Source organism: Mercenaria mercenaria, chromosome 2, assembly GCF_021730395.1.
Source record: "Mercenaria mercenaria strain notata chromosome 2, MADL_Memer_1, whole genome shotgun sequence".
NCBI classification, from domain to species: domain Eukaryota; kingdom Metazoa; phylum Mollusca; class Bivalvia; order Venerida; family Veneridae; genus Mercenaria; species Mercenaria mercenaria.
Window position 1 is genome coordinate 52,622,448 of NC_069362.1, and position 15,125 is coordinate 52,637,572.

The 15,125-nt window shown below is 35.3% G+C and overlaps 1 protein-coding gene across 2 annotated transcripts; it reads right to left on the reverse strand.

The window, feature by feature from the left end:
- Positions 1-503: 503 nt before the first annotated feature.
- Positions 504-3,379, reverse strand: LOC123563972 (uncharacterized). 2 transcript variants are annotated; one of them, XM_053536637.1, is made up of 4 exons: positions 3,220-3,379; positions 1,608-2,908; positions 1,185-1,324; positions 504-924 (listed from the first exon to the last, which is right to left on the reverse strand). In XM_053536637.1, the coding sequence occupies exon 2, from the start codon at positions 2,898-2,900 to the stop codon at positions 1,818-1,820; it is 1,083 nt and encodes a 360-aa protein (XP_053392612.1). In that variant the 5' UTR covers positions 2,901-2,908; positions 3,220-3,379; the 3' UTR covers positions 504-924; positions 1,185-1,324; positions 1,608-1,817. The 2 variants fall into 2 exon arrangements, 1 of the variants encoding a protein (XP_053392612.1); XR_008369808.1 differs by lacking the exon at positions 3,220-3,379 and having other exon boundaries at positions 2,779-2,914.
- Positions 3,380-15,125: the final 11,746 nt, after the last annotated feature.

Sequence of the window (15,125 nt, forward strand, 5' to 3'; positions counted from 1 at the left end):
TGATGCCAACATCTTATTTTCTTGCAATCACTCAATTGGGACAACAGTGTAGCATTTAGCCAATGATATTGTAAACCCATAAATTGCTTTAGCAGTGTAGTTCAAGTGAACATGTATTCAACCCAATATCAGACGTTGTGATATCATACGTGTACATGTATAAACGGTAAGTGTCTGTTAACATCACCTGATTACTTCAATCACAGTTACCAGTATTTGCTTTTATAAGCACAGGTGTAAAAGCACGACTTTACAAACAGCTGGCAATTTTCTGAATTTTGGCACATCAGACGCTTACTGAAATAAGGAAGGAAATCTTGCATGTGTACCTGTACCAGTATGAAATCACAACATCTCTTGTTTACATTATGGGCGAAATCCTGGCCTTTAACCATGTTTCATCAATCCTGGAAGACTACTGTCTCATACCCATTCATAGGTGCAACCTGAAAAATACTACAATGACAGCAATTTCAAATTGCTATTAAAAACAAACCTAAAAGTACAATTTCGACAATGTTTAATTACAAGTGTATACAAATTTCTCTTCATCAATGGCATGTCATGTATCAACACATTAAAGTCAATGTAATTAACATTTCAATTATACATTTTCAATTTTTAACTTAACCAAAGACAAAATTCTAGCACTTTTCAATATTAAATATACACATGATACAAATTCTGTAGATAAATAATGTAAAAACTACAGGTTAGAGGCATAACGCATAGTAGTCATCAGAAATGTACATGTTAACAGAAAACATTTTTCATACGTTTTCAAAAAAACTCTTTTTATATATACAAGAGTATATTTTTTCCAATACCACCCTTTGCTTTTCCTTGCAATTCATTTTCTAAATTCTTGGAACTTTAACTTTCCCCATCTACAACTTTCTCTTGGCCAATCTCGAATCAGGATTTCTGTTGAACAAAATGATGAATTGAGTATAAAGCATGTAAAAGACAAGCAAATCCTACAATAATTTTAGCAATCTTGAAAATGAAGCATCAACATGATAAATAAATTTCACAGTAGCTGGGAAGAATAAATTTTAGACTGGGACAATAAAGGCAAAATTGTTTTAAATGCACAAGAAAAATTATTAGTAAATAACTAGTTTCTTGAAGTTTGTAAATATATCTTCATCTGTAAAAGACTTGCAACATGCAAGATACCTTACCGAATTTAAAGTATTGGGCACATTTGGAGCAAGCACTCCTGGGGTCAGGAATAGTGCAACGACCCTCTGTCAAGTTGGAACATGTAATACGACCAACATAGTTTCAATTCTGCTACAGTCGCCATTCTTTTCTGCATCATCTAAAATGTAGAACTAGATATTTAAGATTAGAAATGGTTTCAATTACCTTACCAACTATCACAGTTATCATAAACCTAACAAGAGCTTCTCAAAGCAAAGAAAACTTGGTATATCAAAACCACTTTATTCAAATTTTAGAAACTTGTTTTAGATATTTACAGCTGCTGAAAATACGTAGCTTAGGAATTTTAGCATTGTTAGGTACATGGTTCACTGAACTGTGGAAAGCTCTTGTTTTTACAATTCTACAAAGAAATATATACAATATACTTTGATTCTCACCATATGGTCATTTCCTGTTCAATTCCATAGACCATAATTCTATATGTTACAACAGAACATTTATAACCATAATCTGGTTTTGTTTACTTGTACCTGGCTTACCAACCAAGCACTCTGTAAATATATGCAGGTAATGGTGCAATTGGTGCTGCACATTTTCTATGCAATCCTGATGCAAGTATTTATTATTCACTTTGAATTTCATGAACATCATTCCATTTCTCCAGATTTTGCCATTGAGGCACACTTTGAGCAGAACTCTAGGGACACATTCCCTTGGTCAACATGCAAACAAACCCCTGCTGTTTTCCTCACCGTCAATTTTCCGCGCTTTACTACATTGTGATAATCATGGTCAAGGTCAGCACTCCTCTTACGATTCAGAGAAGATGAAAGCTTAACATTCTCTACATTTCCAATGTTTTTCAAAAGCCCTGACAATGCACTCTGGTTAGCGAGAACACTTTTTAAATATTCAATTTCTTCTTTAAGTTCATTTCTTTCATTTGAAACTTTTCGTTCATTTTCTTTGAGAGTAAAGTTTTCACACTTCAATTCTTCAATTTCATCTTCTAAACTTTTGATATAAGCCTTTTTCTTTTCCCTATTCATCTTGGCTTGAACCGCATTCTTTTTGTTTCTGTCGTCAAGAGCTTTAAGAAGTTCATCATCAATTTCTTGTTTTGTTTGAGCTGCTGTCTTCACAACCTTGACAACTTTAACTGCTGGTGGAGATGCCTTTGAAATGCACTTTTTGTCATAACTGTTTGTTTTGGAACTAGAACGCAAGATATGAATATCAGTTTGATGAGAATTTTTCATAAATGGAACTTGAATGACGGATGCACAAGGATTTGCTTCTGGCATCTGTTTTTCTCTCAAAGCCCTTGACTGAATTATTCTCTGCTTTGGCATATAATCTGGATCATTTGAATCGGAATCCACTTCTATGTCTGGACTACCTTGATCAGGTAAATTTATAACAGGCCGGACTTGAACTTCTGGCGTTTTCAGATTCGCTCTAGTTTCACTTGATAGTGGGACTGCCAAATATGTCTCAAGCTCCTTGTCAAGTTCATTATCTTCATCAACCGCCACCGACTCAAAATCAAATAACTTAACTTCACCATCTGCCGACATAAAATCTACTTCACTTAGAGGCGATACTGACCTAACCTCACTCATATCCGAACATCCGCTATCGGACTCGTGACTTGGAGATGCCTTGCTTGCAAAGACTGGATCAACGGTCATTCCAAAGTCCACGTCACACTTGATAACCTTGCTGTCCATCAGCTCATCTAACAAACAAGGAACAGAATTATTGATATCATCTTCCATTTTCACGTTATTTAAATGATTAAAATATGAATACTGAATTTCCTTACTAATAAAACAATAGTGTCGTGTTTAAAAATTACTTATCGCTCGATAGGTTTTATCTGGACTATATAGTCTGTTCAAAAGCTCTTCAGAGCTTATGTTTTGTAATGTTGCCCACTTGCCGACTCAAAATAAAACTTATTGTATTGTATCTATTAATGTCACAGTTCTTGAAATTTATGCATTAAGCAATACTGTAAGTTTATTTAATCTATTTTAAAATGTTTACCAAATAAAGTAACTGTAAAGATACTGTAGTGTAATCCTTTTTTATAACTAATTTTTTCAGACTTCTCTCGTTCCCGTTGCCAATTGCATTAAGAAAGTAGAACTGTTTACGGAATATATAAACCAGATAAACGTTTTCTGTACGTACTGCTAAATCATGAGGTTTTGATTGGATCAATGGCAGTCAAATAACAATTTGATTGGTTTATATTTAAAGCTATGACATCACCTCAACGTTGGGAAAACGACAACCGTACAACGCATTTTAGTGTTCGGCACGGACAAAATAGTGCAAAAATATAATTAATTTAATTGCCCACTGTATAACACTTTTTAATCGAAATTGATCTACATCGGAATATCGCTTGAAATGAAATAAGATATTGATGACTCAAAAACGTTGGTCACATAAATTTACATTCAAGTTAGATAACAAATTAATACGAGTTTCCGGTATAATGGAAATGGCTAATACCTGTAAGAAAGTCACATCGTTATCATCCTCACACCCGACATTTGTATATTCGACCAATCTGTACAAATATGGAGACAAGTCAAATGGTTTATCGCGGCCAGAAATTTGTACAAACCGGACAGAAGTTGCGAAATTGTCATTTGTGCAGGAATGAAGCGTTTACTATAATGTCCAGTACTGGACAGGTATAGTGACCATGCACGGACACAGCCAATTTTCTCAGAGGGGGTCCGATCCCCTGCCCCCACCCCCCACCCGCCCTGGAAATTTTGCAATTTGGCACTTCATTTTTTGCATTCTGGGACAGTTTTATGGACTAACCTGTTAAATTTGCGAAAATGATAAAATCAAGCTTTCTTGAAGGTAAAATTCTTAGTTTCTTTTAGATAAATAATATGAATTATGTCGGGGTCGTATGTAGCAGCAGCCGCATATACTTTACATGCAGTCCTAATGTTGCCTTTTTCGAAAAATATTTTCTTTCCTTCTTGTCTTCTTTCCTTTTTTAAAGATTTTCCAGAGGGGGTCCGGACCCCCGGTCCCCACCCCCCATCTGGATCCGCGCATGGTGACATATCATGCTTTCTGTTTATGCAGGTAAAATTGTGTTTGGTTAAATTTCAACAGAGCACAATTGTCTGAACAGTGTACAAACTCATTACTGTTTTTTTCAGGCAAGGGTGGAAAAAAGTGGTAGACAATGAAAGCAGTAACATTTTTATTAAAAAAAAATAAACAATGAGACAAACATTTCCAACATCTTTGGACGGTTCAAAAATCCCATGTTAAACATACGATAAAGCCCGAAACGCGTGAAAATGTTCCGAATGTAAATCAGGTGAAGTAAGCGCTCTATGTAGATTATGCGTCTAGATTGATTAAACTGGGCGAGTCTACTTACTTATTACTTGAGGATGAAAAAAAAAACGTGTTTTTTAAATGTTGCTCTTAAACAAGGGTGGCGGTTGAACTACTAAAAGTACAACAACAGTTGATTCACAACAAATCGTACGGTATGTTTTATAATCAGTAGAAGCTAGTCGTATTTACGCTTATGAGACCTGTTTCACCCATAAGTAAAGAATTGACAGGTCCATCATGAAATATTTTCCCCATCTTACAAATACTTGTCCTATTCAATATGATCGCGATCAACAATTGTATACTGCCGGACTAGACAGAAACAGCAAGCACGTGGTTGCTTGTCAGCTGGCCAAGGTTATATCAGTGAAAAAGGACTGATTAGGAGAAGAGATAAATTATTTAGACTGGCTATTTAAACATGCTGGAATGGGACATTTGGATAAAAGACATCTAGCACTTAAACATTTGATCAAACAAAAGATTAAAGCATCCTACAACACTTATTGTGAAATGCAACTCATGCAATTGGTTGATTAGCCAGAACTCATGTTGCAGGCCAGCAGTCAGACCTTACTGTCCCTGATTTTAGCAAGGCTTTTGATAAAGTTAGTCACACTAGATCAAGGGAGAATCTTGTTAAAGGGCAAGGAAAGCCTGAAAATAAGTTGATTTTATATGAAAGCCATCATCAAGCCTTTCATAACACTGAAAGAATTTTTAAAATCGAACCACTATTGAAAATGATATGGCAGTTTGAAATTCAAGAAAATGGCTGATCATGGATGCAGCCATTTTAGTGTGTTTATGATGTCAATTACACACCGCTGAATTCTTTATCAGCAAATAACCTTTTAAATATATTAATTTCATATGTTTCTTGAGTATAAATGTAAAACATAGTAATTTCTGTCATTAGAGCTTGAAAAGGTACAGAAATAAGTAAATACAGGTCATATAATTATGTATCTGGAAATTTAATTATTCTGCCATTTTGTTTTTTGTTGCCATGGAAACAAAATGGCCACTATTTTAATGCTGATAACTTTCTCATTTTAACACTCTAGAGTCCACAGTTTAAATTTTAAATTAATGTCAGAATGTTTATCTTGATGACCTCTATGTCAGGTTCGAATCTGGGTCATGTGAGGTCAAAACCTATGTCACCCGGATCAAATCAAATGAAAAGCTTGTTAACACTCTAGAGGCCACAGTTGTGCTTTAAATATGAAACTTGGTTAGAATGCTTGTCTTGATGATCTCTAGGTCAAGTTCGAAATTGGGTCATGTGGGGTCAAAAACTAGGTCAGTAAGCCAGATCAAAGGAAAATCTTGTTAACACTCTAAAGAGTCCACAGTTTAAGTTTGAAACTCATGGGAATCGGTCAGAATGTTTGTATTAGTGAAATCTAGGTCAAGTTTGGATCTGGGTCATATGGGGTCAAAAACTAGGTCACCCGGTCAAATCAAAAGGAAAGCTTGTTAACACTCTCCAGGCTACATTTATGACCATATCTTCATGACACTTAGGCAGAATGTTTATTTTGATGATTTTTAGGCCAAGTTCGAATCTTGGTCATGTGGGGTCAAAAACTCGGTTATTAGGCAAGATCAAAGGAAAATGTTTTTAACATACTAGAGACCACTTTTTAAGTTAACTCATGAGAATTGGTCAGAATTTTGTTATGATGAAACCTAGGTCAAGTTTGAATATGGGTCATCTGGGATCAAAATTTAGGTCATGCGGTCAAATCCAAGAAAAACTGTGTGTGTGCAATAGGGTCTGCATTTTTTACTTGATATTCGTGAAATTTAATCAGAATGATTTTCTTGAGGAAATCTAGGTCAAGATTGAATCTGGGTCACCTGGGTTCAAAAACTAGGTCACCTGGTCAAATAAAAGAAAAAGCTTGTGTATGCAATAGGGGCTGCATTTTTCATTTGATGTGCATGAAACATGGTCAGAGTGTTTGTCCCCATGAAATCTCGGACGAGATTTTATCTGGGTCACGTGGGTTTAAAACTAGGTCACCAGGTCAAATCAAAGAAAAAGCTTGTTTACACTCTAGGGGCCACATTTTTGATTCTATCTTCATAAAACTTGGTCAGAATGTTTGTTCTCATGAAGTCTTCGATGATTTCGAATCTGGGTCATATGAGATCAAAAGGTAGGTCACTAGGTCAAATCAAAGAAAATGCTTGTTTACAATCAAAAGGCCACTTTTTTCTCCAATCTTCATACGGTGTCAAAAACAGGTCACTAGGTCAAATCATAGAAAATGCTTGTTAACACTCTAAAGGCCACATTTTTGGTCCAATTTTAATGAAAATTTGTCAGAATATTTGTCTCTATGAAATCACTAGGTCAAACATGTTTACACTGTTATGGTGTGTTACTCAGGTGAGCGACCTAGGGCCATCTTGGCCCTCTTGTTTAATAAAATAGCACCAGTTTTGGTGGGAAAATGATGGTGTGTATAGTTTGAAATTCTAGACCATGTTGAGCACAGCAGATTTATGTGAATAGTATGGTATCAGCTACAGTAAGTGACTTTATTATGCCCCACTTCGAACAAGGATAGGTATCTTGTTTTGCAGATGTCTGTCGGTCGGTCAGTATTTTTGGTCGTTCGGTCCGTAGACCAATCAGTTTCCGAATGATAACTCAAGAACGCTTAAGCCTAGGATCATAAATGTTTATAGGGAGGTTGGTCATGACCAGCAGACAGCAGATGACCCCAATTGATTTTGAGATCAGTAGGTCAAAGGTCAAGGTCACAGTGACCCGGAACAGGTAAACCATTTCTGGATGATAACTCGAGAACGCTTGGGCCTAGGATCATGAGAGTTTATAGGAAGGTTGATCATGACCAACAGATGACCCCCCTTGATTTTGAGATCAGTAGATCAAAGGTCAAGGTCACAGTGACCCGGAACAGTTAAACCGTTTCTGGATGATAACTCAAGAACAATTGGGCCTAGAATCATGAAAGTTGATAGGGAGGTTGATCATGCCCAGCACAAAACCCTTATTGATTTTGAGGTCAATAGGTCAAAGGTCAAGCTCACAATGACCCGGAACAGTTAAACACTTTCCGGATGATAACTTAAGAAAACTTGGGCCTAGGATCATGAAAATTGATAGGGAGGTTTATCATGACCAGCAGATGACCCCTATTTATTTGAGATCAGTAGGTCAAAGGTCAAGGTCACAGTTATGAACAGTGAAACGGTGACCTCTATTAATTCTGAGGTCTAAGGTCAAGGTCACATTAACCCGGAACAGTTAATTTATTTATTTGGGTTTTACGGCGCACCAACACAGTATAGGTTATATGGCGCCAAACAGGACTACAAATTTTGGTTCCACATCTCATTTACATCGAAATAAAAACATGAGGTATGGAATCAAAATTTGCATACCTGCTGGAATCACAGAGTTACTGCAAAACCAAGTGTTAAGACCCTATTAGTCGCCTCTTACGATCATGCAAGGGCAAGGCAGTGGATCCAATTCTTTTCATACACAGATCGTCCCAGAACCACATGGGGCCCGGAACAGTTAAATCATTTCCAGACGATAACTTTAGAACTCTTGGGCCTAGGATCACGAAACTTAACAGGGTTGTTGATAATGACCAGAAGATGACCCCTATCGATTTTGAGGTCAGTAGTTCAAAGGTCGAGGTCACAGTGACCCAGAACAGTTAAACTGTTTCTTGACAATAACTTGAGAAAGCTTAGGCCTAGGATCATGAAACTAAATTGGGAGGTTGGTCATGACCAGCAAATGACCCCCATTAATTTTGAGGTCAGTAGGTCACAGTGACCCAGTACAGTTTCTCCGTTTCTGAACAGTAACTTGAGAACGCTTTGGCCTAGGATCACGAAACTTAGTAGGACGGTTGATCATGATCAGCAGATGACCCCTATTATTTTAAGGTCAGTATGTCAACAGTCAAGGTCCGTCGACCCAGCACAGCATAACATTTTTTGCCAGATAACTAGAGAATGCTTTGGTGTAAGATCACATTTGACACGGAGGTCACTTATGACTGGTTAATGATCCATAATTATTGATTTGAGGTCAGTACGTCAAATGGCTGGTGCGCAGTGACTAAACAATTTCTGTTCCTTGTGCAGTTACTGAATGCATCAAGGGAGGCATTTTGTGTTCTACGAGCTCTTGTATAGAGGGTTCCTTAGCAGTGGTAATAAAATTTCGTGCATGCACACTCTACGTAGGGCAAAAATACATGACCGCACATAAACTATGTTAAAGTTATATTACATTTCAATCTATTCAGTCAATATGAGCCTGTATAATAATAAATTACCACTGCAAGACAAAGGAAAATATATGTAAATCTTAACACATCCACAACTGCCTTGCTTAAAATGTCACTGTGGGGAATCACATGATAAAAATAATCTCTATTAAACCAAATAAATTTATGAATAATATGGGATAATATTGAAGCATCTTTTGTCGTAATTCTAAAATATACAACATAGATGTATCCGAAAACTACATAGATTTCAATCACAATCACCTACTGATTATCTGGAACACTTCAAGAAACTGAGACTTCTTATTTTCCTTGCAATGGTGTTTGTAATTACAGGATATCTATCATTATTGTCAACTACATAATAAGTCAACAAATTTCATAAGTCATATGTTAAGCTATATGTAAATTTTATCTTATCATGGTAGGAAATTTATTCATGTTCTTCAAAATATAACTTTGGTTTAGAGATTATTTTGATCATGTGATTCTCCACAGTGAATGTGATACTTTAATTAATGCACATTATAACTGATAGCTGGAACAACTATAGACCTTCCTGCTGATAGGTTAGGGATTCGTAATGAACAGACAAACTATTTTTCAGCAATATTGAACTTTCATCTCGACAAATTTAGGTTAAAGAAAAATGTGAAACTGATATTTTCCATCAATTAAAAATGGACATTTCTTAACAATATTCAGATCTGACAGAAATTACAACCTGCCGCAATTAGCTTTCATGATAATATCATTAAAAGTCTTAAAATTTAAAGTTAAATCAAGAGAAGTTGAAGTAACTGGGTTTCAAAAAGTCAAAAACGTATACCTATGTTTGTTTGTATATAAGTTTATTTATAGTCATCACCGGTAACCCATATGGACGACTCCTCCAGATTAGTGGGAGGATAGTGCAAGATACGGAAGAGGCTACAATTCCAGAAGCTTCCCTGGTTCTTTAGCGTGCCAAGTGTAAAGCACCCATACACAGGACTCTTATCCCAATGTTAGTAATTTTTAGTTGGAGAAGCGTGGAACTCATGACCCCTGGTTTCATAGTCAAAAAGTGTTACCACTGGACAATATATAACAGTTATGTTATAATTTCCCCTATATTACTTACATTAAAGGCCTAGATCTTGGCAGTGGGCCAAGGGATTTCTGTCTTCATTAGCACAGTTCGGTGGTTTCAATAAACAGGGGTCATTGTTAATAATCATTCTACCTTATACCTGTGTCAATTAGTGAGAGAAGAGGAAACAGTGTATTTTATCACTGGCACCAGAACAGAAAGAAAATACCTCTGTACATGTTATACCTTAGCCCTAGGTATTCTATAAGAACCATGGTCGAAGGGGAAAAAATTTTTTACAAACCGTTTAAATGGATTTCTCCCTAAAAACACGCAGTTCGGTAAAGGTGCTAGGGATTCAAACAAGTGGTAATTTATTTTCCCTTTGGGGTTCCCGGTCACTTTTCTTCAAACTTTATCTTAGAAAAACAACGGTAGTTTATAGTTATTTCAACGTTACCAAAAAACTTGCTTAAATTTCCCCTTTGGTGAAGTTCCGTTCTAGATACAAAACCCCCCTTGTTTGGCGTTGTGAAAAAAAGTATGTCAATCTCATTTTACTACACGTTTTTGCTAAAATGGGGGAAAATGCAGCAAAAATGTGAAAAAATGAATAAAAAAAAACAGAACAGGCGCCCAATGGTTTTAAATTTAAAAGATCTTTATACAAGATGAATTTCTTTCATCTTTTCGGTTTTTTAGTGTAAAATTGTGTTTTTTTTTAAAATTCTGTTTTTGTTTGTTTTTTAAACGCCAAAATGGCCCACTCCCCGTGACCCAGCCCGGATGTTCATTAGGGAGGTAAAGCAATTTTTTTCTGTAAAATTTGACAAAAGCATAAATATAGTGATAATTCAGAAATAGAATTTTTTGAGACAGTGATGGTGCCTTTGGGAAAAAATTTTTCCCTTTGTTCAAATCTAGGTACCATTCCCCAAACTGCCTTTTTAAGTGAGGAATGTACGTTTGAAACAGTAAGTATAGTTTCCGTTCATGACCAGGGTTTCTTAAAGAATACCAGGGTGGTATAAATGTACAGAGGCATTTTCTTTCTGTTTGGTGCCGTGTACTTTATTATAAATTTTTTTTAAAACAAGGGCCTGGGTCCTGAATCGCCCCTCTTCCCCTGACCCAGTTTTGGGGGGTTTTATGAGTCGTTTTTTTATTATTTGATTAGTGACCTTTTTTTTAAAAGTCTTGTGACCCAGTTTTGAATTGACCTAATTTTATCAAGATAAAAATTCTGCCCCAATTTTCATGAGATCCATTGAAAAATAGGGTCTCTGGGTTTTTTTCATTATTTACCTATTGACCTAGTTTTAAAGGGTCGTGCCCCTGTTTTAAATTTTCTAGATAATAAAGGTGAACTTCTCTAATTTTTTGAAGATTATGAAAATATGGCCTTAGAGGGTCAAAAGGTTTTTCTTTTTTTATACCTATGGCCGTTTTTGCCCGCCATGACCCTTTTCAAAACTGCCTAGTTTCATAAGGTGAACATTCGATCAATTTTCATGAAAAACCCTTTTAAAAAATATGGCCCTTTTAGAGAGGTCAAAAGTTTTTAATAATTTTAGCCCTATGACCTATTTTTTGAACACAGTTGACTCATTTAGACTTGCCCAGTATCTAAAGATGAACTTTCAGACCAACTTTCATCAGACCCCATGAAAAGATGGCCTCAGAGATGTAAAAGGTTTTTTATTATTTGACCTATGACTAGTTTTTATGGCACGTGCCCCATTTTCAAACTTGACCTGTGTCATAAAGGGGGAAACATTTGCCCCAATTTTTATGGGATCCATCTAAAGTATGGCCTTAGAGAGGTCACAGTTTTTCTATTTTTTGACCTACTGACCTAGTTTTGGGGACGTGCCCCACTTTAATTGACCTGAAAATTTCAAGAAAAAACATTCAGATTAATTTATAAGACCCCTAAAAAATTTGGGCCCTCTAGAAAGCCAAAAGGTTTTTCTATTATTTGCCCTACTGACTTGTTTTTGATTGCCGTGCCATTTTCGAATTGACTAGATATCTTTAAGGTGAAGGGTTCCGACATTTTTATGAAGATTCATGAAATATAGGCCTCTAGGAGGTACAGGTTTCTTTTTTTGCCCTATGCCCTTTTTTTGATGCAGTGCCATTTTAAACGGGACTAGTATCATCAAGATGAAATTCCCCCAACTTTATACAGATCCCATGAAAAAATCTGGCCTTTAGAGAGGTCAAAAGGGTTTTTCTTTTATTTGCCCTATGACTATTTTTTGAAGGACGTGACTGAGTTTCAAATTTGCCAGATTTAAAGGTAAAAGTTCGACCATTTATGAAGAGGTCATGAAATATATCCCCTCGAGAGGTCAAAAGGTTTTTTTTTTTTAGACCTACTCCCCTTAGTTTTTGATAGCATTGACCCATTTTCGAACTTGACCTGTATCTAAAGATGAACTTTCAGCCCAAAACTTTCAAAAGATCCCATGAAAAACTGGCCTTTAGAGAGGTCAAAAGGTTTTTTCTATTATTTGACCTATGACTAGTTTTTGAAGGCACGTGATGGTTTCGAATGCCCTGATATCTCAAGGTGAACATTTGACAATTTTTCTGAAGATCTTGTAAAATAAGGCCCTAGAGAGGTCAAAAGGTTTTTTATTTTAGCCCTATGCCGTTTTGACGGCCGTGACCCTTTTTCGAACTTGACCTAGATATCATCAAGATAAATTTGACCAACTTTCATAGTCCCATAAAAAATGTACCTTAGATGGTCAAAAGGTTTTTCTATTTTTAGACCATGCCCTATTTTGCGCACCGCCCCATTTTAAAATTGCCTAAATTCATCAAGATAAAACATTTGATTAATTTTCTAAAGACCTAAAAATTATGACCCAGGTGGCACAAGGTTTTTCTATTTTTAGATATGACCTGTTTTTGCGGCAGTGACCCAGTTTCGAACTTGACTAGATATTCAGATAAAACATTCTGACCATTTTCTAATGACCCCAGAAAATGTGACCTCTAGAGTGGTCACAAGCAAAAGTTTGGGCGGGCAGGGATGAGGCGGCGCGGACCCCGCGCGATCACAAAGTACCTTGTACTTTGTGACGGGTGAGCTAAAAACTTTCAATAATTTTAAAATTTAATTTTTTTTTCTTGGCTTTTTTTCTTAAAAAAAAAAAAGTTCGTTGTTCAATATAGAAATTTTTTGGAATACTAAGAAAACCACCTGTTTTTAGGAAAAAAAGGAAGATTTTTTTTTTGTTTTTTTTTAAAGTTTATCTTGGATGTGCACCCGCAATTCTTTTGATATTCAAGAAAAAAGGCATTCACTCATCAAAAGTTTTTTTTACTTTTTTCTGACTTTTGTAAAGGTCTTTTGCCAAATGGCATTTCGTGTTATAAAAAAGCAGAAAAAAGGTGTCATTTTTTGTGCCTGTACTGGCTCCCATGGACAACACACAAACCCTGTCGGTAAAAAGCTAGCTCATCACAAAAATGTTTATTGGCCTATTACTGTTTTTCTCCAATGACAATTGAAGGTTTACAAATTTGCATTTTAATGGAATTACTTCCCTTTATGCATTCAGTAACGTTAAAAAGGAAAATTTTAAATATGCAACTTATTATTGAATTAAAAATTCAGTATAGAGAAACACAATAATTGATTTTTTTGTCATATTTTTATTTTAATAAGGTGATTGAAGTTAAAAAACGAGCTTCAAGGAGACGCGCGCTCGCTATTTCGACGTGGATAGAAAAACGGGGGCCATTTGAGGGGTGGAGTTTGGTCACTGGGGTTTAATGACTCCAATTGGATAAAGATATTGGACTTTGTTGAGTCGTGTCAAAAGTAAAAGTGAAAAAGAGGATAAAGATAAATTCTAAGCAAAAAGGGGGCATAAATTCATGACATATGGTGCAAGAGTGATAACTGTGTCATATGGTGATGTTGGGGAAAAACTATTTTAATTTTTGAGAAAATCCATTTGTAGTAATGAATTGTAAAAATGATTAAAATTAACCTTAATCTAAGAAAAGGGGGGCTAATTCCTAAAAAAAGGGTGCAAGATTTAAGGACCTTGTGCCTATATGGAGTGTGATGTCAGACAATTGTTTTAGTTTGAAAAAAAACCCTTTTAGAAATAACAAGATGGTGAAAGTGCCCAAAAACTTTAACTAAAATTCTAAGAAAAAAGGGGGGGCATAATCATAAAAAAATTTGAGCCAGAATTATGAACTTGTGTCATTGTGTGGGTGTGTGTGGAAAAAAATTTTTTAAATTTGAATCAAACCCTTTTAGGTTTTCTGAGTTTGTGAAAGTGCCCAAAATTTTAAACCCTAAAATTTCAAGAAAAAAAAGGGGGCATAATTCTTTAAAAAAATTGGTGTAGGGTTATGGCCCTTTGGGTTTAAATTTGAGTTAGTGATGAGTGGAACAACTTTTTTTTAATTGAATCAAACTATATAAAAACTGAGATAGGTGAAAGGCATAAATTTTAAACCCAAATTCAAAGTAAAAAGGGGGGATAATTTATGAAATAGTGGTTGAGAGTTTGGCCCTTGTCCCATATGTGTGGGGGTGATGAGGAATAACTTTTGAAGTTTGAAACCAAACCCATCAATAATTACGAGTAAGGAGAAAAAAAAAAAGAGGTGAAAAAAAAAATTTAACCAAGGGGGGGGACACGGAAGGACCCCGATGCCGACGCCGGGTAAGTAGGATAGCTCTCCTTCTTTATAGTCAAGCAAAAAAATCTTTTTTCCCATTTTTTTTTAAAGTTTTGTAAAAGTTGTAATGGTAGGTATAACCTTTTTCTTTATTTGATTTTGGCAGTTTTGTTTCCCCAATACAAAGAAATTATTGAGTTTTCACTAATAATGTACCTACATTTTATTATCAGTATTATTATTTATTTTTTCTATTATTTACTTAATAATAATAATAATATATTATTATTATTAATTAATAATACTATATTAATATTATCATTATTATTGCAATTTATTAAATTTTTTCATGACTGTATTTTTTGTTTCTCTGTTGGCTGAAGGGTTCGAAAAAGTAATAAGTACATATATCCTTATCTGGGTTTAAATGTTGAAAAAAAAAATAGTCGAAGTAGGTGTTTGGGAAAAAACCAATTAAACCCCTGATTTGGTCTAAATTTATTTCTCTTTCATTAAAGTTACAATTGTAAAAACATACTGCTAACATTTATTAT